Source organism: Eleutherodactylus coqui, chromosome 13 (genome assembly GCF_035609145.1).
Source record: "Eleutherodactylus coqui strain aEleCoq1 chromosome 13, aEleCoq1.hap1, whole genome shotgun sequence".
NCBI lineage: Eukaryota > Metazoa > Chordata > Amphibia > Anura > Eleutherodactylidae > Eleutherodactylus > Eleutherodactylus coqui.
In genome coordinates this window covers 71,109,992-71,133,600 of record NC_089849.1, presented here as the reverse complement: position 1 = coordinate 71,133,600, position 23,609 = coordinate 71,109,992, and the positions used below count along the sequence as shown (strand labels likewise).

Genomic DNA, 23,609 nt, shown 5'->3' with positions numbered 1-23,609 from the left:
CAAAAGGGTGGACCTGCTTCTGCAGATTAGTTGGTGTCTCATTGGTTGGACCCAACCAATTATAATGTTATAGTATATTATAGCAATATGCCAATAATAAAATTAATAGTGACATTCTTAGATAAAGCATCATGTAAGTCCTAACAGGACCAGATACCAAACATAGGGATGTGTTTGTGGATCTTGTAAGTGTATCCATAAAACAGACTGAGTTCGATGATTGAAAATCCTATATTTCGTTAACTATTTTTACTAAAAAAATTATACCTGGTGTGGTGGGGGACTGAAAAACAATCATTAAGTTGTCCATAATGTCTTGACCAAGATTTCCGCAGACTCTGAATAGCATATACAGTCCCTATTGAAATGAATCAACCTATTTAAATGCCTGCTGTTTCTATGCTTAGGAGTCTGGTAGGCGGTCTTATAAATAGTTGTCAGTCAGTAAATAGGACCGCCCACTGGACTCCCAAGCAGAGATCTAAATAATTAAAATACAAGTTCTACTGAATAGTTTCCCATAGAAATTATATATCAATCTACTCAGCTCCTCCTGCTCTGTAACATACCGGCCACAGATAGGATTGTATGTACAATGTGACAGGTTCCCTTTAATCAGACACCTAGATAACTACAAACCTCAGATGATAGAAAAAAATATTCAAACCCCAGATCAGCTGCCTCCATATACTCACTGCTCCCTGCTTCTCTTGGCTTTGCGCATCACACATGACCCAATGCGACAGCCCTGAGTTGAGACACCAGCCATGCTTACTGCTCCTCAGTCCTCTTATACCAATGAGTGCTTCCCTCGTCTCTGAGATTGATGGAAGCACTAGTTGCATGATGAGCGCTTTCATTAGTCTGAGAAGGAAGGTGCTCATTGTAAAAAGCGACACAATGTTGCAATTTTTTTGTTTTCAATTAAAATGCATACCCGCTTGTTCCCTCTTTCCTCTGCACCTCTGAGCCGCTCAACCGACTGTACAGGTGGTATTTTCACCCCTGCGTCATACATATTCCAGCGCTGAGATATTGATCACCTATCTTCAGGATAGACCATTAATATCAGATTGTTGGCGGTCCACCACTTGGGACCCCCACTGATCAGCTGTTTGAAGACATTGCAGAATTCGTGTGAGCGCTGCAGCCTCCTCTCAGTTATGATATCAGGTTCACGTGGCCTGAGAGCAGCTGATTTCCATTCAAGTGAATGGAACAGAGTTGCTATACCCGACACAGCCACTATATGATGGCCATGTGAATAGCCCCATAGGCTATAATGGAGCTGTATACACAGGTAGCACAAGACGTGAAAACTCAGCCAAGTGAATGGGCTCTAATTATGAAAGAAATGTCAGGTCCATTGTCTCAAAGCAAATGTTTCCTTACAAGAAAAAGAGGAATGTGCGCAACCTTGTGGCCTGCTTTTGCTTTCGACCGCTTTCAGACGTATTTGATCCGTGTTTTGCGGACGGTTAATACAGAGCTAATGTAGTAAAGTCAATCAATCTAAATGGCTGTGTTTCTCACGGCTGTGTTTTAGCAACGCAGCATGTGATACTTTTAGCTGTTTTTGCCTCTTGATTGGTATTGTTTTTTTTATTGGGTAACTATATCAAACAATTGAATACTGATGATACATTGTTGCAATGTCATGTGTAATGTGTCCATATTACAGACCTGTTACAATACGTTCGTGTGAAACTGGCCTAAATCACACAATTGTTACAATGATCTAAACTATCCAGCTGTTTGCTGTTTATTACTACGTGGGCAGCCACTCAGGCCGGGCTCACACACAACCGTGTTTGCCTGCTGGCCGTGCGCAGCAAGTATGCAATGACATATGTATTTGCTGCGCGCCGCCAATGCCCATACACTATCTTGGCATGTATGCATGCATAATATGCGGCAAGGTACAACATGCCTCAAGCGACAAAATTAAAAATCTATAGAATAATGGTAATGTGTATTATGTGTGCAAAAACTGCGCCCGTATCGGCTCTTCCAGACGAGCGTTTGCGCAAAAACGCTTACCACAGCATATTTGCGCATGAACTATGTCTGAAGAGCCACGTAATCAGCCTGTGGTGAGCGTGTCAGTACATATTGCTGTAATAATCGCACGCGCAGGGCTAGTTCACAGAAGCGCATGACACTCTCTTTCCGTGGAAATCATTAGCTATTAAAGCTTAATGAAGTTCAGCTGTCTTCTTTTCCTGCGTTTTGTGCAGTGTTTCACCTTATTTATTTGAGCACCTTCCATAGGCTTCGCTGGGGCCATTGTTGCGCAAAACGCAGGAAAATAGAGCTGGTCCTATTTTTTGCGCACACGTGAAATGCACATGCAAATAAGGTAGTTGGAACGATACCTCTGCAGCGCCACCTATTGGAAGGCAGCATTCCTGCAGGTCAATGTTAGACTCTTTATACAAGCCTTGTAACTATGAATTTCCAGTCATTGTTACAGGGTTTGTACAAAGAGTCTAACATTGAGTTGCAGGAATGCTGCCTTCCAATAGGTTGCGCTGTAGAGGTTTTGTTATATCTCCCTTAGGCTTCTTTCACACGAGCGCATATCGGCTGGCCGTGAAAACGGACGGCCGATATATGCTACATTGGGGGTGAAAAAACTGGTGAACTGGCGCACAAATCAAACATTTGTGCGCCTGTTTATATGGCTTGCTGAGGCCGGCGCAAATGCGCCAACCTCACCAGGCCATCGCCCATTTCCACTCCCTCCCTGTTCACAGGCTTACCTGTCTTTCTCTTAGCTCTATCTGTGCAATGGGAGGGGGCGGGGCTAAATGCCAGTCAGCCCCGCCTCCTCCCATTGATGGCTATGAACAAGGGGCAGGGCAAGGTGGCTGCTTAGCTCCACCCACATCCCACCCCTTGCCCATAGCCATCAATGGGAGGAGGCGGATCGGCAATTAGCTCTGCCCCCGCCCACTCCCATTGCAGAGACCGAGTGGGAAGGAGAGGTAAGCCTGCGCAGGGAAGGGGATGAGAACAGAGGCAGGTAGTTTAGAAGCCACTCTGCTAAACTCTCTCCCACCTACGGCTGCTGCCATGGCCTCCCATAGGAGCCCGTGCAGCGGCTGGGCGTATTCCGGCCCAAACATAGTTCCAGAACTATGTTTTGGGCTCAACATAAAAACTACTGGCGCTATATTGGCCAGCCGGGCGTTTTTACGTCTTGCAAATACGCCCATGTGATCTGATGCATTGGAATCCAATGCATCAAATCACAGCGCATATCGGCCGGCTGTGAAATAGCAGGCCGATGTGCGCTCATGTGAAAGCCTAATTTGCATATTACCCAGAAGAGCATGAATGGCCTTATAAGCCTCCTTAATCACCTTCTAGGTGCTCTCCCTAAGGAGAAAAGATATTGTTCCTGATGCGCATGCAAAATGCGCTGAAAACAATTCCATTGCAATCAATGGGTTCTATTCTTTGTGTTTACCACGTGCAGATTTTGCGCTCACAAACACGGCCGTGTGACGGAGCTCTCAAACACAGTAGCATAGGCACATGTGAGACCGGCCACAGCTCATTTAATCACATTTAAGATCTGTTTCTTAGCAATTACATAGTAGTTCCTCAATAGTAGCCGGATGATAAGATAAAGACACACCTGAATATGCAAAACAAATGAACTCAATTACATTGTTATCTACTATCATTTCTGGAAGATAATTGGTATCATTACAAGCCAGAGAGACCGGCACAAGCAGGGAGATACTGGTATGGAGTTTAAAGGGATTTTCCCACGGCTTAAACTTTCTTCAGGACAGAGTGCTTGAGGCAATTTTAGGTTGTGGGAAAACACCTTAATATAGTACTAGTAGTAATTTTTAATATGTGATATAAGTAAATTAGAAGTAACCTATACCATTCGTTAATGTTGAGGTATTCATTCCTATACAGTATACAAAGCTAATATGGAATATGATTAAAGTAAATGGGACAGAGCGTGCAGCACCATTGCCCCGCCGCTCTACGGTATACAGAGTTGTGCTACTGTCATTTTGGTGCACATCTGCTGGAAAAGCAGCTAATTGGTAGGAGGTCCCTGGTGTCAGATCCCTACTAGAGGTGAGCGAGTATACTCCGTAAAGGCAATTGCTCGAGTGAGCATTGCCTTTATCGAGTACCTGCCCGCTCGAGATGAAACGTTCGGGTGGCGGCGGTGGGGGAGCGGTGAGTAGCGGCAGGCAGCAGGAGGGAGCGGGGGGGGGGGGGGGCGGAGAGGGAGAGAGAGATCCGGCACCCGAACGTTTCATCTCAAGCGGGCAGGTACTCGATAAAGGCAATGCTCGCTTGAGCAATTGCCTTTACCGAGTATACTCGCTCATCTCTAATCCCTATTGATCTGATATCGATGACCTATCCAATTCATTTTCTTAACATGCTGTATATTAAACTATAGGATCTCCCTTAATTGGCTAACGTAGCAGGTAGACCTCACTCCATAGGGAAGTTGTAACTTTCATCCCCCATACCAGTGCCAGCGCAGGACCGACCAGTAATTTACAAGTTTTAGCTGAGCTCTTAATAAGTGACTATTTTACTCCAAAACTATTGTTTTCTGCATACAGCCCAAGTATGCCCCATAGGGGTAATTGTGGTACAAATATAATTGGCTATTTGTAGCCCTCCATTTTGTCCTTCATCCTCCATTTTGTATTTTCCTTTATTCTCCATTTTGTATCTTACATACGAATAGCTATGAACATTCATGTGGACTTCAAACCTGTTTGGTGTAGGAAGCTTTGATGTAACTGTGAAATGTGTATGTGACTTGTTAGTTCTTTGTATAAGATAGAGGTCTAACATATGTATATTGGTCTTACTTATACAGAACAATGCTACCTGCTTTTACTACAATTCCATTTGTATAGGTTTGTTTGAGCTCTGTCCATATACATTGTATGGCCAGGAATCTGTTGAGTCTTGTTAATCCTGTGATACCATCATCATTGTCTAGGGAATTGAGTTGTTGATTCTGAACCTTTGATCAATGAAACTGGCTCCTTCAGATGGTGGGGGGTCTCAGACTGATAACATCTTGGTTTGCAAAGCTTGGAGAATATGGCCTATGACTCAGCAAGTTATACTAATATAAAGGACAGGAGAGGGACGAAGGGGTAGGAAGCTTTTGGAATGGAGGAATAGTAGCTGTTGGAATCTAGGAGGAGAAGCTCTTGGAATTTTTGATGGAAGGATGAGAAGCTTTGAGTAGTAGATGAGTATGTCATCTGCTGAACCCCTAGAAGTGAGGGAACCTTTGGTGATGGTAATATGTGATCTGTAATCGTTTAGGTAATAATGTAACTTGCTATCTTTATACTTTGTTATGTAACATCTGCAACCTTTATGTTTTGTATATATTCTCCTTTGTATATAGATCCGATAGTTTACAAACGTAGGACAATTATTCACCATTATGCTCAATTATCATTTGGTTTTAATAAATTCTTATTGTTAAACCTTTTATAGTGTCTTACTCTCTTTAAAGCGTAATTTGAACTAAGTCTTGCTCCTTGCAGCAATACATAAATGGCGCTGTGAACAGGATTACGCAGAGAGTAATACACTAGTTTGTTTTAAAGGAAAATTTTGATAAACTGATAGTTGAAGAATTTCTTGTGATAATCTGGCATAGTGTGAAAATGTCGGTGTTTAAGAAAATCCGCAACAGTACAAAAATGTCAGTAGCTAAGAACAAAGATGAATTATCAGTTATCCCAGGGTGGAATAAAGCCCCCTATAATATATTGGCCGCTGAGTGGTCGCAGTGCAGTGGATTATGTGAGCCGTGGGATGATGTGCTGGAGGGCGGAGAGCCCGTGGATGTTGTGAGATGTTTGCAAAAAGTAAAAGTAGAAAAAGGCAAAGAATTTGCTTCTGTGTGTCGGAGAGGATGGATATTGCTGAGTGCATATCGGAAGATGCACGATAAATATCAGAGTGCGTTGCAGGAAGTGCAGCAACTGGAAAAGGAGATGTGTGATGTGCGTAGTTCTCTGGTGATGGCCCAATGTCAGAACAGCTTGCTTATGGATAAAGCAGATCAGTACAGTACAGTAGCAGAAAAGGCAGTTGTCAGGGTCGCACAATACAAATACCGCAAACGCAGAGGGAGAGTGAATAAGAAAAAGGTTCATACTGTAGTGGCCAAAGCAGGAGTTGATTGGGACCCTAATAAGTGGGATGGAGATATCTGGGACTCTTCCTCAGATGAATCTGAGCATTTCTCGGAATCTGCTGAGGAAGTTGGACATTTTAATGAGTGTAGAAAAATTGATCCACCTCCTATAAAAGCAAATCCCGTCATGAAGTGCAGAACAGTGAGTACTCCAAAAGGACCAGTGAGGAGAGATGTAGTGGAAGAGTTTTCACAGCAGAAATTAAGTGACATTCATGAAAGATTTGCACAGAAACCAGATGAACCATTAATAACCTGGATAGTGAGATTGTTTGATGGCGGAGCAGATGGTGTAAGTGTAGATGGTAAAGATGCACCCAAATTTGTTAATTTGTCAACTGACCCAGTGGTAGCTGAAGCATTCAGGACTTTACAAGTCCAGCGGGGCCGATCCACTCTACTAGATGTGGTGGCGACGGCTATAAGATATAAATATCCTACTGATTCTGATTGTCCGCATACAGAGAAGCCCTGGTATTCTTTGTCTGATTGTATGCAGAGGATTAAGGAGGAAATGATGAAACATGCAATTGTGATGAATGAGCAAAATGATCTGATGAGAAGAGTGTTGACTACATGTGTTAGGAATAAGATGATCAAAACCGCTCCCCCAGCATATAAAGAAGTAATCGTGCCTGTATTGATAAATCAGACTGGTCATCCGGTGGCTGAGGTTCTGGAAGCGGTAAGGCAGTTGGGAGATTTGGGAGACTTTGGTCCGGTCCTTAATGAGGACGGATCACAGCAAGATCAAAATCCAAATTGCACTAGAAGAACTAAGGTGAATCAAAGTGGAGTAAACAGGAGAGATATGTTCATAGCTTTATTGAACGCTGGGGTCCCATGGGAGAAAATAGATGGGATCCATACAGATGAGATGTGGAAACTGTATAAGAAAAGGGGATTATATGACCCCAGGGGAGAATTGGGGAAAAACGTACCTGATAGAACCCCAAATGCTCCAATGTGGGATTATAATGATTATAATCTTTTGTTTAATCTGCTTTTTGTCTCACTGTGCTTTTATTTTTCCCTTTCTTCAAGATAACAGGCGATGAGAAATATTTCGGCAAGGATGTGCTGGCTGAGATCTTTGGCTTTGAAAAATAAATGTTTTTTCCTTTTTCTAATATGTTTTGTTTTACAGGGTAGACCTCAAGACTGTTTGTTTGGGGGATGGGATGCTAACAACCTATTTGTTTGTTTCTAGGGATAACCTTGGTCATTCATTGACATCTGATATCGCCTTACAATTGATAGTGCTAGTTTTTGTTTTTATAAAAAACAACAAAAAAGGCCTACATTCAGAGAAGGTTTTTTGTTTATTTTTGGCAGCTCCACTGCATATGGAGTTCAGGAGAACTCATATGTGTTGGAAAAACAGATTGTCTTTATTGTGCACATTAGCTACAGGAAAACCCTTGTTCAATGTCTAATGTTTGTCTGTGGTCTGTCTACATGTTAATTGTTTGTATATGTTAAACGTTTGTGGATCCTGGTAACATCTGAGACCATGCAGAACGCAATATAAATGTGGGGTTTATGAAATATATGGTTATTTGTGTAGATCAGAAACTTTACTGCATATTGAATGGATGGATTGGTGAAGGCAGGGAAAGTGAGTGTGAGATACACATAGTTGATGACTGTGTGTGTGATATTACTATGTACACATTCATTTAGATGAGTTGGACTAATACAATATCTATTTGGGTTTTGTTTTGTGGGAAACTATTACAATTATGTGAATATATTGCATAATAATGTACTTGTGAAAAAGTGTTGTGACAAATCTAGGAAGGGGATGTGGTAAATACGTAACTACTGATGAAGAGGATCATGACAAATCTGGGAATATCGTGTTATAAAATTTGCTTAACGTAGTTTGCAGTATTTGATAACGAGAAAAATAAGTAACTGCACTGATGATGATAATGATAAATCTAAGGTTATTGTATTGTTACTTGATTGATTTGATTTGCAATATTTGAAATTATGCCATTTGTTTAAATGTCTAATAATTCTTGAGTTATATGTCTACTGTATATAGAAGATATTTGTGCTTTACTGAAGATAGATAGATTAGAAATCTTCATTTGCTACAACAGAAAATTACTCTGGTCACTCTGGGCAGAGTTTGTTTTATTGATAAATTTAACCTACAGATTTTTGTTTTATCTGTTTTTATCGAGGGGTGAAGAAAAGCACACAAGACCCCGGATTGTGATTTTGTTTTGTTTGATTTGCCATGGACTGAATTATTCTGGATCAAGTTTATTTGGGACTGAGAATTTATGAACTGAGTTATTTCCACCAGGACATTGGGACTTTCTAAGTGTGATTTGAAATTTCAGCTTCTCTAAGAGCATGCTGCATCTGTCCATACGCTGCGACTATCCAACTGAGCCTGAAAAACTGACATGCTGAAACAAGTGTTTATAACAGTGCCCAAATGCTGCTAAACTGGGGTGATCCTCAGTCTTCTACATAATAACCACCAGCTGATGACGTCAAAGGAGGGCTAACCATAACAGCTCCTCCCTGAAGACCTTGGGCAACAAAATGCTGTACAGAGGGCATCTGCACCATTGGAATAAAGGGGCTCTATAGTCAGCTGTGGATACTTCTGGATATGGAGAAGATTGTTTGATACCAATATAATGGGCGGGGACAGATTCCTACTTAGGGTCTGTTCTTTGCCTAACCAGGAAAAGCAGTGAGGGCATAATAATCCCCCTGCTTCCCTGCATCGGAGATCCTATAGGTTTAGGATCTAAAGAAGATCAAGAGAAGAAAAAACAATTTTACATTTGTATTCAACATCTAACGGTTTTTGAGTTTTTTGTTTTTCGTTATTTTCTCGAGCCCAGATTTGACAAGATTGGTTTTTTGTTGATAGCAAATGAAAATATAGGGAACAGTGTAATAAATGTGACATTAGTTATTTGGTTGTTTATGTAAGCAGAAGTTGATTAATAGAACTTGAAGATCAAACCATGATATGTCAAAGTATATATTCCAGCTCTAAATTGTATGCTAATTTTATGTATCTTGATCATATTATGAAATAGTTGTATGATGGCTACAAATAGCCAAAGGGTGGATTGTGGTACAAATATAATTGGCTATTTGTAGCCCTCCATTTTGTCCTTCATCCTCCATTTTGTATTTTCCTTTATTCTCCATTTTGTATCTTACATACGAATAGCTATGAACATTCATGTGGACTTCAAACCTGTTTGGTGTAGGAAGCTTTGATGTAACTGTGAAATGTGTATGTGACTTGTTAGTTCTTTGTATAAGATAGAGGTCTAACATATGTATATTGGTCTTACTTATACAGAACAATGCTACCTGCTTTTACTACAATTCCATTTGTATAGGTTTGTTTGAGCTCTGTCCATATACATTGTATGGCCAGGAATCTGTTGAGTCTTGTTAATCCTGTGATACCATCATCATTGTCTAGGGAATTGAGTTGTTGATTCTGAACCTTTGATCAATGAAACTGGCTCCTTCAGATGGTGGGGGGTCTCAGACTGATAACATCTTGGTTTGCAAAGCTTGGAGAATATGGCCTATGACTCAGCAAGTTATACTAATATAAAGGACAGGAGAGGGACGAAGGGGTAGGAAGCTTTTGGAATGGAGGAATAGTAGCTGTTGGAATCTAGGAGGAGAAGCTCTTGGAATTTTTGATGGAAGGATGAGAAGCTTTGAGTAGTAGATGAGTATGTCATCTGCTGAACCCCTAGAAGTGAGGGAACCTTTGGTGATGGTAATATGTGATCTGTAATCGTTTAGGTAATAATGTAACTTGCTATCTTTATACTTTGTTATGTAACATCTGCAACCTTTATGTTTTGTATATATTCTCCTTTGTATATAGATCCGATAGTTTACAAACGTAGGACAATTATTCACCATTATGCTCAATTATCATTTGGTTTTAATAAATTCTTATTGTTAAACCTTTTATAGTGTCTTACTCTCTTTAAAGCGTAATTTGAACTAAGTCTTGCTCCTTGCAGCAATACAGTAATATGGACACAACAGCTAGTACTGGGCTTCAAAGAAGTTGAAAGGGCCATTCGGTCAATCAGATATGAGATCGATGGTGATATGGCAGCAAGGACTATTCCCATTCGTTATTAAAGATGTTGTCCGAGTTATTTTTTTTAAACCCCGTTCCTCTTGCCTAACAATAATAAGAGATTGCATACTTACCTCCCCCAGCTTCAGCTCAGTCTCACCTATGCTACTATGTTTACAGGTCGCAGTCAATTTTTGTTCGGGGCATCACAGGCTAATGGAGCCAATCACAGATCTCAATGCTCAAGTGCTGAGGTCTGTGATCGGCTGTTGCAGCCTGTGATGTCCCATAAGCAGGCTGACTGTAACCCCGTGCAGAGACCAGATCCATCGAGTAGCTGGGAGAGGTAAGTTTGCAAACTTTTGTTGTTTTTACACGTGGGGAGCAGAAATTTGCCAAAAAAAAAAAAAAAGAACTCCGACAACCCCTTTAAATAAAATGGTTGCTACAGAGATAACTGAATGAATGAGCTACCACCTGTCCACTAGGGGGTATGGTGCTTGATAGGGTTGATTGACTGGAGGAGCAGCTCATTCTTTGAGTCATTTGGAATCCCAAATGTTGGACTAATGTCACACCACTTGTTATCCTTAATGCTGTCATTAAAGTCTATTTTGAAACACTGCTTTTAATTGCATTATTAACTATACCTCTTACAGCTTTATGCACCTTCCAGGTCATCCTTCATTCCCAGGACAAAATTCTGTCACGGGACTGGAAGAGGGAGTTATATTACTTGGTGCCCTCCTTTGGCTCCATACAGCTGTCAATATGCTGGTTTTTGGGGCCTCGTTGCATGATCTAAGATGGCCATGCCACCTCTTAAACTACTGCAAAATATTGCTTGCATTGATCAGTGCTGTTAATATTAGCTGCCCTGACAAGTTGGAAAGCAGCAGGCAGTGGCTGATATACCAATGCACAGTACGCATCAGGTAGTCTGAGACGTTGGGTGACTATCTTGGATCACCAATGTGGGGCTCCAAAACTGTTGGATCGACGGCTGTAAGAGGGCACCAAATAGTATAAAACCCCCTCTGCAATCCTAGGACAAAATTTTGCCCCAGGACTGGGGGGTCGGTTGCTGCAACCTTTCTCTTTCATAGAGTATGTCTGTATTTGATGTTTTCTGCACTTTTTTCGGACACCATTTCTCTGATTTGGAACCAGGTTCTCTGTCTTTACCGACCTGTTGTCAAGTGTGAAATCTTGTCAAGACAAATTTATAGGCAGTTTTGCTCCCTGATTACAACTGTATAGGATTTACATATTACAGGTTGTATTATTTTATGTTGAATTGTGCGCAGGATCCCCATTAATATACATTAATGGTATAAGGGCTTCTGTCATCAGGTTCATGCTGCCCCAGTAGTGGTCCCAATAGTAATAGTAACTCCTGTAGTGGCCACAATAGTAATAGTGACTCCTGTAGTGGTCCCAGTAGTAATAGTGAGTCCTGTAGTGGTCCCAATAGTAATAGTAACTCCTGTAGTGGCCACAATAGTAATAGTGACTCCTGTAGTGGTCCCAGTAGTAATAGTGAGTCCTGTAGTGGTCCCAATAGTAATAGTAACTCCTGTAGTGGCCCCAGTAGTAATAGTGGCCCCTGTAGTGGCCCCAGTAGTAATAGTGAGTCCTGTAGTGGTCCCAATAGTAATAGTAACTCCTGTAGTGGCCCCAATAGTAATAGTGACTCTGTAGTGGTTCCAATAGCAATAGTAACTCCTGTAGTGCCCTCAATAGTAACAGTGACTCCTGTAGTGGCCCCAGTAGTAATAGTGACTCCTGTAGTGGCCCCAGTAGTAATAGTGACTCCTGTAGTGGTCCCAATAGTAATAGTGAATCCTGTAGTGGCCCCAGTAGTAATAGTGAGTCCTGTAGTGGTCCCAATAGTAATAGTAACTCCTGTAGTGGCCCCAATAGTAATAGTGACTCTGTAGTGGTCCCAATAGTAGTGGTCCCAATAGTAATAGTAACTCCTGTAGTGCCCCCAATAGTAATAGTGACTCCTGTAGTGGTCCCAGTAGTAATAGTGGCTCCTGTAGTGGCCCCAGTAGTAATAGTGACTCCTGTAGTGGTCTCAATAGTAATAGTGACTCCTGTAGTGATCTCAATAGTAATAGTAACTCCTGTAGTGCCCCCAATAATAATAGTGACTCCTGTAGTGGTCCCAGTAGTAATAGTGGCTCCTGTAGTGGCCCCAGTAGTAAGGCCTTAGTCAGATGGGCGTTTTTTCGCGCGATTTGCGGATCGCATGACGGATGCGCATCCGCAAATCGCGTGACCGGTGCGCGCAAGTCGCCCGAAAATCTGCTCCTAGCCGCGTTTCATTAGAAACAGGCCGGAGCTGTCCAGCGCATTGCATTCAATGGAGACGGCAATAGAGCTGCCTCCATTTAAAGCAATGCGCTGCGGGCGAGCCCGGGATGAATTGTCGGTAAGGGCTTAAATATATAAGCCCTTCCCTGCAATTCATCCTAAAATGTGTTAAAATAAAAAAAAATTGTATACTCACCTTCTCCCGGCAGCCGGAGCTCCGCGCGGCCGTCCTGCAGTGGGTGTGAAGGGGGTGTGAGTCAGACCTGCCCCCTGATTGGCTCAGCGCTGAGCCAATCAGAGGCATGCCTCACTCACACCCATTCATGAATTCATGAATGGATGTGAGTCAGACCTGCCCCTGATTGGCTCAGCGCTGAGAGGCAGCAGTCACTCACCCATTCATGAATTCATGAATGGGTGTGTGAGTGAAACCAGCCTCTGATTGGTCAGGGCTGTGACCAATCAGAGGCAGACCATTCAGCAGGCAGGGATTTTAAAGCCCCGCCGGCTGAATAGTGCCGAGAAGCAGTTCAGGAGAACTGACAGCGGCCACGGCTGGACTCCGGCTGCAGCGGAAAGGTGAGTATACAATTTTTTTTTATTTTAACACATTTTAGGATGAATTGCAGGGAAGGGCTTATATATTTAACCCCTTCCCGACAATTCACCCCGCGCACGCCGGCAGGCCATTGCTTTCAATGGAGCGGCTGTATTGCCGCTCCATTGAATTCAATGGGCAAACATCGTTCTTCTCTGCCACAGCTGTTACAGCTGTGGCAGAGAAGAATGATTTGTCTTCTATATGTTCTCAATGGGGTCGGCGCTGCTGCCGCCGGCCCCATTGAGCGCATATAGAGAAGAGAACAGGAATCGCAGATCGCAGATAGGTGCGATCTGCGATTTCTGTTCTATAATTTATCGGACGAGCGCATAAAAAGCGCTCATGTGTCCGATACCATTGCAAAGCAATGGTTTTATTAAAACGCCGGACGCATGCGCATGCGCAAATCGCGGCTAAAAACGCCCGTCTGACTAAGGCCTAATAGTGACTCCTGTAGTGGTCCCAGTAGTAATAGTGACTCCTGTAGTGGCCCCAGTAGTAATAGTGAGTCCTGTAGTGGTCCCAATGGTAATAGTAACTCCTGTAGTGGCCCCAATAGTAATAGTAACTCTTGTAGTGGCCCCAATAGTAATAGTGACTCTGTAGTGGTCCCAATAGTAATAGTAACTCCTGTAGTGGCCCCAATAGTAATAGTGACTCCTGTAGTGGTCCCAGTAGTAATAGTGACTCCTGTAGTGGTCTCAATAGTAATAGTGACTCCTGTAGTGGCCCCAGTAGTAATAGTGAGTCCTGTAGTGGTCCCAATGGTAATAGTAACTCCTGTAGTGGCCCCAATAGTAATAGTAACTCCTGTAGTGGCCCTAATAGTAATAGTGACTATGTAGTGGCCCCAATAGTAATAATGACTCCTGTAGTGGTCCCAGTAGTAATAGTGACTCCTGTAGTGGTCTCAATAGTAATAGTAACTCCTGTAGTGGCCCCAGTAGTACTAGTGACTCCTATAGTGGTCCCAATAGTAATAGTAACTCCTGTAGTGACCCCAGTAGTAATAGTGAATCTTGTAGGGGTCCCAGTAGTAATAATGACTCCTGTAGTAGTCCCAATAGTTATAGTGACTCCTGTAGTGGCTCCAGTAGTAATAGTGACTCTGTAGTGGCCCCAGTGGCAATAGTGCCCTCTTTGTGCCCTCTACACCCTGAATCTCAGGCTGGGCAGCAACCCCACACTATCAAGTGTTTCTTTCATTCTCTAGCTCCTGTCCTCCTAATGCTGCTGTAATCAGAGTCTCTGAGCCCGAACCCCTTCTCCCGGCAACTGAGATGCATACAGGATATGCAGAAATGCAGACACTGGGAGAAGGGGTCAAGGGTCAGAGACTCTGATTACAGCTGCAGCAGCCATATGAGAGCTAGAGAGAGTGAGTGAAATACTTGATGGTGTGTGGCTCTAATTCAATAATGGGCCCCAAAGATTCATCATCTGACATCTTCATTTGTGTCCTACTAGGGCCTAAATCTAATGAGTTTATTCACAAATAATCCAATAGCAAATATTAATGATGGTCCCGTGGGTAATGGAGGGTGGGCCCAAACGATCATTTCCACTGGATGGTCTAAGGAACCAATGTCTGTTTCTACATAACTTGTGAAATCATTATTTTGGATGATAATACATAGGTGCAATATTGCAAAACATAACAGAAACCGCCTTCTAAAAGTTTAAGTGAGAGATCAAGAACCACTTTATGGTAACTTTTTTTTACTGTTTTCTCCTTTCCTCAGCTCAGTGAGCCAACGTTTGCCAAGTGCCACAATGCTTGCTACCATGCCATATTCACATGCTGCAGGCACCACAAAGGGTAAAACGAAGATGCAAAAGAAGCTGGAGAGAAGGAAGCAGAATGATGGGACTTTTAAGATATATGAAGACGGTAGGAAAAGTGTCCGCTCTCTCTCCGGACTTCAGCTAGGGAATGACGTCATGTTTGTGAAGCAGGGAACATATGCAAGCTCCCGGGACAGAGGTCGCCAACACCTTCGAGATATGTTTTCACATGAAGTAGATTCATTGTCTAGAGCTGTAAGTGACCCTGGACTAAATGTGGAGTCCGCCCATTCTGAGGTCAGCACAGATTCTGGTCATGATTCTTTGTTCACCCGACCGGGCCTTGGTACCATGGTATTCAGGAGAAACTATCTTTCCAGTGGGCTCTTTGGTATGGGAAGGCAGGAGGACAATGCCCTCAATTTGGAAGGTGGGGGGGTGAAGCTACGCAGTCGACTAAAACGCTCTTCGAGTCTAGATGACAGCATCGGCAGTGCTGGTAGTTTGGAGGCAAGGAATGAGCAGGAGCTACCATGGGAAGATGAGGAGTTAGGACTTGATGATGATGAGGAACCTGACACCACTCCGTTGGAGACTTTCTTGGCGTCATTACAGATGTCTGAGCTGGTCACCCTGCTTCAGGCGGAGAAGATTGACCTGGCAGCTCTCACATTATGCTCAGACCATGACCTCAAAAGTATACGAATCCCACTTGGACCACGCAAAAAAATCCTAGATGGCATTCAGAGGAGAAAACAGGCACTGGAGAAACCCATGCCCATGGGAGATACTGAACTGTAAGTGACTATTACTACATGTTCCACTTGTAGAGTGGCCTCGGTAGAGTTGGGGTCAACAGTTTGTCGATATGAAGAATATTTAAAGCTAATGGTCTTTGCCGATGAAATGTTGGCAGATTGACATAAGTGCCGATAATTTAATTTAATTTTTTTTTTTTTACATTGGCCGAAAACCAGCTTATGGGGAGGAACAATGGCTATTGCCGGCTGTACATTGCCCTGCTAAATGGGGAGATGTGCAGCCGAGCGACAAGCATTTTTATGCTTATATAAGCAAGCCTATCAGCCAATGAACAAGCGTTTCTTTGTTCCGAGGAACACTTGGGCCTGATAATCGCCTGATATACTGCTATGGTTTAAGTAATTGACATACAGTTTCTAATGTATCACGTAGCTTCTGATTCATTTTGTTATAATAGGATCAATTCACAGGATGTCTGTGGTGCACGATCTTCTTATATGCAGAGTTAAACTGTAAGGATCCGTTCACACATAGCGGAAATGATTACCCTCTGCAGAAAATGATGCAGATTATCCGCTGGAATTTGATGCAGATCCGCAGCAGAATTCATCCTTTCAATTGAAGGGTGAATTCTGCTGCTGAGTCGGATTTTGACGCAGTTTTGACCCTTATTTTGGTGTGTATTTTTCATTGTCGAAAAACTCCACTATTTCCACGGCCTGTGAATGCAGCCTAATGGGGTTTTCCAAATCTTTTAAAAAATTGCCCCAGAATAGGTAAAAATTAGAGATGAGCGAGCACGCTCGGAGTATTTGCATTCTTGTCCGAGCGTGTTCGGGGGGTGGCAGGGGGTGAGCGGGGAGCGGCGGGGGTAGCGGGGGGGGGAGAGAGAGATCTCTCTCACTCTCTCCCCTGCTACCCCCCCGCGCTATCCCCCGCTGCCCCCCCGAGCACGCTCGGACAAGAATGCAGTTACTCAAGAAGAGCGAGCCTCACTCGACTAACTGGCTTATCCGAGCGTGCTCGCTCATCGCTAGTAATGATATAAAATAACAAAATAAACATTACCCACCTTCTAACTGTTCCTCTGCTCCATACCATTGCCTATCCTGGGTCCATTTTTCAAAATCTTGGAAAACATCTTTAATAACCAGATGTAATACTTTTGGTATATGTTTGACCATTGTACAACGGGATGTATTGCAGGATGTAGGCAATCACACTTTTCAATATAACAGTATTAAAAAAAAACTAATTAAAAAATACAAGCCCAATTTCCAAAAAGTTTGGACACCGTGTAAAATGTAAAAAAAAAAAAAGAACACCGTGATTTAGAAATCTCACCTAGCCATGTTTTATTCACAACAGAACCCAGAGCACATATCACAAGGTGACAGGGAGATATTTTTCCATTTTATTTCAAAAAATTAACTCCTTTAGAAAATGGCAGCAACACATCTCAAAAAAGTTGGGCCGGCGCGTCTACCATTGTGTAGCATCCCCTCGTCTTTTTACAACAGCTTGGGAAGTGAGGAAGCTAATTGCTGGAGTTTTGGGAGATGAATGTTGTCCCATTCTTGTCTGATAGGATTCTAGCGGCTCAGCAGTCCCGAGTCGTCTTTGCCGAAGTTTTCATTATATAATGCGCCAAATGTTTTCTACTGGTGAAAGGTCTGTATTGCAGGCGGCCGGTTCAGCCCCCGGACTCTTCTTCTGTGGAGCCATGCCGTTGTGATGGATGCAGTATGTGGTTTAGCATTGTCTTGCTGACATATACAAGGTCTTCCCTGAAAGAGACGTTGTCTGGTGGGAGCAGATGGTGTTCTAGAACTCCTATATACTGCTCAGCATTGGTAGTGCCTTTCATGATGTGTAAGCTGCCCATGCCATAGGCTCTAGTACAACCCCATACTATCAGAGATGCAGGCTTTGATCTGTGCGCTGTTAACAAGCTGGATGGTCCCTCTCCTCTTGACTCCGCAGGACACGGCATGCGATGTTTCACATGAGTTTCTCCAGATGCTCTGAATCTTCTGATGATATTATGTACTGTAGATGGTGGGATATTCAAAGTCTTTACAATTTTATGTTGAGGAACATTTTTCTGGAATTGTTCCACAATTTTTAGATGCAGTATTTCCCAGATTGGTGACCTCTGACCATCTTTGCTTCTGAGAGACTCTGCCTCTCTAACATGCTCTTTTTATACATAGTCATGTGACTTAGTAGAAACCTGACCATTCAGCTGTTTTACATTAGTACTGCTTAATTTTCCACCCTTTCGGTAACCGCCGTCCCAAATTGTGTTGCTGCCATTAATTTCTAAATGAGTTAATTTTTTAAATGCCATGGAAAAGTGTCTCCCTGTCACCTTCTGATATGTGTTCTACATTCAATTGTGAATAAAATATGGTTATGGCCGGATGCACATGACCAGGTTTGAATGCGTGATCATCTCCCGAGCGAACAATCTGCGGCATTCCACACCAATTCTAACGAATAGAGCATCCGCTCACATGAGCGGACAGTGACTGCGATTTTCCACTCGTGGAGGAAAAATCGCAGCATGCTCCATTTTCATATGGGCTTCACACAGACTGCTTTTTTTTAAGTCAATGGAAGCCATCCAACCGCGGCCCTTCCGCAATTGACATTGCAGAAAGGTTGCGGGACCCGTGTCATCGCCTAGTGACAGCGTGGGAAAATCTGTACTGCGCATGTCCGACGGTGAGACGCCTGGACAATCTGCACTACAGAAAACCGCTTGCACACAACAAGAAATGACAGGTACGCAGGGTCACCGGCCGAGCAAAGGGCCGAATTCCGGTGCAGGATCGCGAATCCGAACCGGTCATGTTCAGGCAGCCTATGTGAGATTTCCAAATCATGGCATTCCTTTTTTACTTACATTTTACATAGGATCACAAATTTTTTGGAATTGGGGTTGTACAAAAGTCACATACATGGAAAAAAAATCCCATTTTCTTATTGGGGTAGTCCTTTTTTCGGACAATTTATTTTTTCAAAAAAGTTCCCCAATAATAAACTGATCACAGGATGTCCCTCTGCTGATAACATCAGTGATTAACAGTAATCTATAAGACAACCTAGATGTTCAATTTACCTGCAGCACCTCCTCAGGTGAAATGTAGCATTACACAGTGAGCTCTGAAAACAACTAATAGCTTCACAGAAATGCTGTACCAATATCTTTCTGATTGCTCTACCAGATGTCCATATAACCTGTCATGTACAAAGTATAAGTAATTGCATTGTTTTTTCCTTCTATTACAGATAGTGGCATCAACTGAGCGAGCAACTACAGTGCCAGATATATTATTCATTAGCCTAGAGACTGCCCCTCGCCAAATATGTGCCACACAAGGAGACTCGTTACTCTCCATAGCCTCATGGTTCATGCAGGTGCCAAGAAAATTACCTCTGTACCAAGGAAAATTCTGCACAACCTTATATGTTATACATATATTTTTTTTCCTATGGGACATATCTGTGCTGTTTGTCATTGTGTTTTGGCCTCCGGATGTTCTATTCATTGACTTATCAAATAGATTTGAGCCTCATTCAGTACTCTGGCGTACCTACCCTGTGCAAGCACCACATGCTATTCAATAACTAGAGCAGAACTGTGCTGGTCGGAGTATAGACTGCAGCGAAGGCTCCTTTAATTGCAGCTATGGGGAGGAATGATCGTTAGACAGGTTATGCATTTCCCTGTTCGCACTAGCCAATCATAGCCTGATTGTTGGCCCTTTTACGTAAAAGGGCCTTAAAAGTCTTTGTACACTTCTGCCTAAATTCGGCGCAGATCCAGTACAGAATCCCTGACAAAACAGTATGCTGCACTACTTTGTCCGGTAAAATGCTGAATGGCATGACAGGAGGCCGACGGATCCCCCTCAAAGGGGTCTGTGGGGTCCCCTTGTGCCTGTGATGTCATGGAGCCGTCCTCACTTGGCGTTCCATTTTCTGTTCCTATCACATTCAAGAAAACAAAATGCGCCGTCACGGATGTGAATAAAGCCTTTCCTAGGATAATCCATACTCCCTCATATGTATACTTTATACACGGAGTGATTGCATAGTAATAAGCATTAGCAGACACTAGGTGGCACTGGTGGTGTGCTCCTCAGCTGCAGAGTCCTGTGCCGACTGAATTGTCATGCAGATGTTTATGGAATTCTCAGCACAAAACGTCTGGGCATCAAAAATAAACAAAAACCACTATACAGCAAAACCTCTACTAACGTCGGTAATCCGTCCGAAAGCAGTCGGCTTTACCTGAAACCGTTGCTACTCGAGGTAATTATTTCCATAGGAATCAATGTGAATCCAATTATTTTGTTCTAGAAATTCCAAAAAACGCACCAAACCACATTTAATGGAGAATAAATATGGTCTTTAATACCAAAAACAATAATAAATGAATATAAAAGACTGCTGTAAAGAATAAATGAACATGTAACATGTTATTGAACACGCTACTGTGTGTTATCTGTGGTGTTACATAGGACTGCAGGTCACATCTACTACATCATCTGTCCTCAGTGTTATCACTGTGTTCTCTGTGCTGTTGCATAATGATGTCACCTGCAGTCCTATCTGTCCCCAGCGATATCACTGTGTTCTCTGTGGTGTTACATAGGACTGCAGGTGACATCATTATCTGTCCTCAGCGTTATCACTGTGTTTTCTGTGGTGTTACATAGAACTGCAGGTCACATCTACTACATCATCTGCCTTCAGCATTATCACTGTGTTCTCTATGCTGTTACATAGGACTGCAGGTGACATCAGCTGTACTACAGTACATCATCTGTCCTCAGCGTTATCACTGTGTTCTCTGTGCTGTTACATAGGACTGCAGGTGACATCATTATCTGTCCTCGGCGTTATCACTGTGATCTCTGTGATGTTACATAGGACTGCAGGTGACATCATTATCTGTCCTCGGCGTTATCACTGTGATCTCTGTGATGTTACATAGGACTGCAGGTGACATCTGCTGTACTACAGTACATCATCTGTCCTCAGCATTATCACTGTGATCTCTGTGATGTTACATAGGACTGCAGGTGACATCTGCTGTACTACAGTACATCATCTGTCCTCAGCATTATCACTGTGTTCTCTGTGATGTTACATAGGACTGCAGGTGACATCTGCTGTACTACAGTACATCATCTGTCCTCAGCATTATCACTGTGTTCTCTGTGCTCTTACATTGGAGTGCAATTGTACAGTACTATCCTAGTGTATTACCCGTGGCCGATGATGGAGAAGGGTGGGTTGCATTAGCAGCAGCAGGAGTAGAAGGAGGAGGCGCCGAGCAGAAGATCACGTGGGCTCAGCAGCAAGGTCAGGTGGGCCGGCACACGCCGGTGTTATTAGAGGCAAGCAATGTTACTAGACAAAAAAAATTGGCAAAAAAAATGGCCTTACTCGAAATCAGCCTTAGGCCTCCCTCACACAGGCGTTTTTGTACAGCGTTCTGCGCTGCTTTTTCAGCGCAGCGCTAAATGCTGCACAATGCACCCATTTATTTCAATGGGGCTGCTCACACAGGGCTGAAAATGCAGTGTCTTTATCGCAGCGCTTTGACAGCGTTGCGTGTTCTATTTTTGGCCGTTTTCGGCTCAGCGTTGCCCCGAAAACACGGCACAACTGGGTACTGCGCTTTTGGCAGCGCTAAACGTCCTAGCTACACTGCCTGAGTCCAAAAAAAAATCAATACTCACCTTGCAGGTGATGTCGCTGTCCCCAGCGGCGCTCCCAGGACTTGTCAGCCAGCAGGGGAACTTTTTCTCTGGTGACGGGGATTCAAAATCCCTGCCTCCAACGAGAGATTGCTCTGATTGGCTGAGCGCGGCTTAGTGACAGCCCACTCAGCCAATCACAGCCAGCGCTGGATGTGTCCAATCACAGCCATTCATTAATTGAATGGCTGTGATTAGACACATCCAGTACTGGCTCTGATTGTCTCAGCCGGCTGTCACTCAACGGTGCTTAGCCAATCAGAGCAATCGGCCGGCTTCACAAGGTCCCGACAACAGAGCCAGGGACAGCGGCTTCACCAGCTAGGTGAGTATTGATTTTTTTCTTTAATCAGCAGCCTTGGCTGGGCTAAAAAAAAACGCAGCCAAAACGCTGGCATAATGCATGCCAGCGCTGCTGAAACCGGGCGGAATCTGCAGTAAACGCAGCGTTTCTGAAAACACCTGTGTGAGGGAGGCCTTAGTAGATATCAATGCTAGTAGAGGTTTTACTGTACTTAGGCCGAATTCACACGCTAAAATCGCAGCGATATTGCATCGGTTTCTCATGGTGATACTTCGATTTTGTAGCACAGTATCAAATTCACATGTGGTGGGACTGAAATATAAGCCCTACCCCGAAAAAAAGCCCTAGCTACTGAAAAAAAAAGTATACATCACCCTAGAAGCACTGTCTGGGCTTTGCTGCATCTTCTTTCTGGTCCCCAACAATGTTTTTTATCTCTTCTGGCCGGGGATTGAAAAATCCGCGCCTCCTGGAAGTGCTGCCTGTGACTGACTGATGCTTAGCCAATCAGAGCCAGCGCTTGATGAATAGTTGTACTTAGTTCATCAAGCGCTGGCTGTGATTGGCTAATCATCAGCCAATCAGAGGCAGCGCTTCAGGAGGCAGGGATTTTTCAATCCCCAGCCAGAAGAGATGATAGAGAATAGTGATGGGGAGAAGAGGCGCCGGAGATGACAGTGATTCTAAGGGGATGTATACTTTTTTCCCTGCAGTTAGGGCTTAGGTTACGGCATGACAGTAGGATTTCCTACTGTCAAAGTTGCATCGCACCGCACGAAAATCACACGTGAATTAATCCATAGGAAAGCATGGGCTTCACATACATGCGATTTGTAGCAACGTGACTAAATCACCCATGTGTATGAGGCCTAAAGATTTTAATGCGCAGTTTGCCATTTCTGTTTTTTGTCTATTCCACAAAATGAAAGGGTAGAAACCATAGTTTACTGAAAAGAAATACATTTCTAATTAAGCTTGCCCATCACCGACAGACATTGTATTAATATCAAGTACTTTATAGATCGCTGCAGGCCATCACATAGGTCTGGACCATGAAGGGGCTTTCACACGGGATGGAATAGGCTGCAGGATGCAGCACAGATACCGATTTTGTCAACTAGTGCGTTTTTAAAGGGGTTGTCCCGCGGCAGCAAGTGGGTCTATACACTTCTGTATGGCCATAATAATGCACTTTGTAATGTACATTGTGCATTAATTATGAGCCATACAGAAGTTATCAAAAGTTTTATACTTACCTGCTCCGTTGCTGGCGTCCTCGTCTCCATGGTGCCGACTAATTTTCGGCCTCCGATGGCCAAATTAGCCGCGCTTGCGCAGTCCGGGTCTTCTGCAGTCTTCTATGGGGCCGCTCGTGTAGAATGCCGGCTCCGTGTAGCTCCGCCCCGTCACGTGCCGATTCCAGCCAATCAGGAGGCTGGAATCGGCAATGGACCGCACAGAAGCCCTGCGGTCCACGGAGACAGAGGATCCCGGCGGCCATCTTCAGCAGGTAAGTATGAAGACGCCGGACCGCCGGGATTCAGGTAAGCGCTGTGCGGGTTGTTTTTTTAACCCCTGCATCGGGGTTGTCTCGCGCCGAACGGGGGGGGGGTTAAAAAAAAAAAAAAAAACCCGTTTCGGCGCGGGACAACCCCTTTAAGTTCTGCGGAACGTCTTGCAGAATTCCTTGCGTTCTTTTCCACGGACGTTAGATGAGGAATTACATCTCCTGCGTGTTATCAATCCGCAAGAAC

General features: G+C 43.5%; 1 protein-coding gene across 2 annotated transcripts in view; it reads left to right on the top strand.

The window, feature by feature from the left end:
* Positions 1-20,244, top strand: part of USH1G (USH1 protein network component sans) — a 43,241-nt gene extending 22,997 nt beyond the window's left edge. Inside the window, exons 3-4 of one of the 2 annotated variants that reach the window (XM_066586543.1) lie at positions 14,973-15,812; positions 19,072-20,244. In XM_066586543.1, the coding sequence (XP_066442640.1) occupies positions 14,973-15,812; positions 19,072-19,075 (844 nt within the window). In that variant the 3' untranslated portion in view covers positions 19,076-20,244. Of the gene's footprint in view, positions 1-14,972; positions 15,817-19,071 lie in introns of those variants that run through there. The other variant, XM_066586545.1, reaches the window with a different exon arrangement.
* Positions 20,245-23,609: the final 3,365 nt, after the last annotated feature.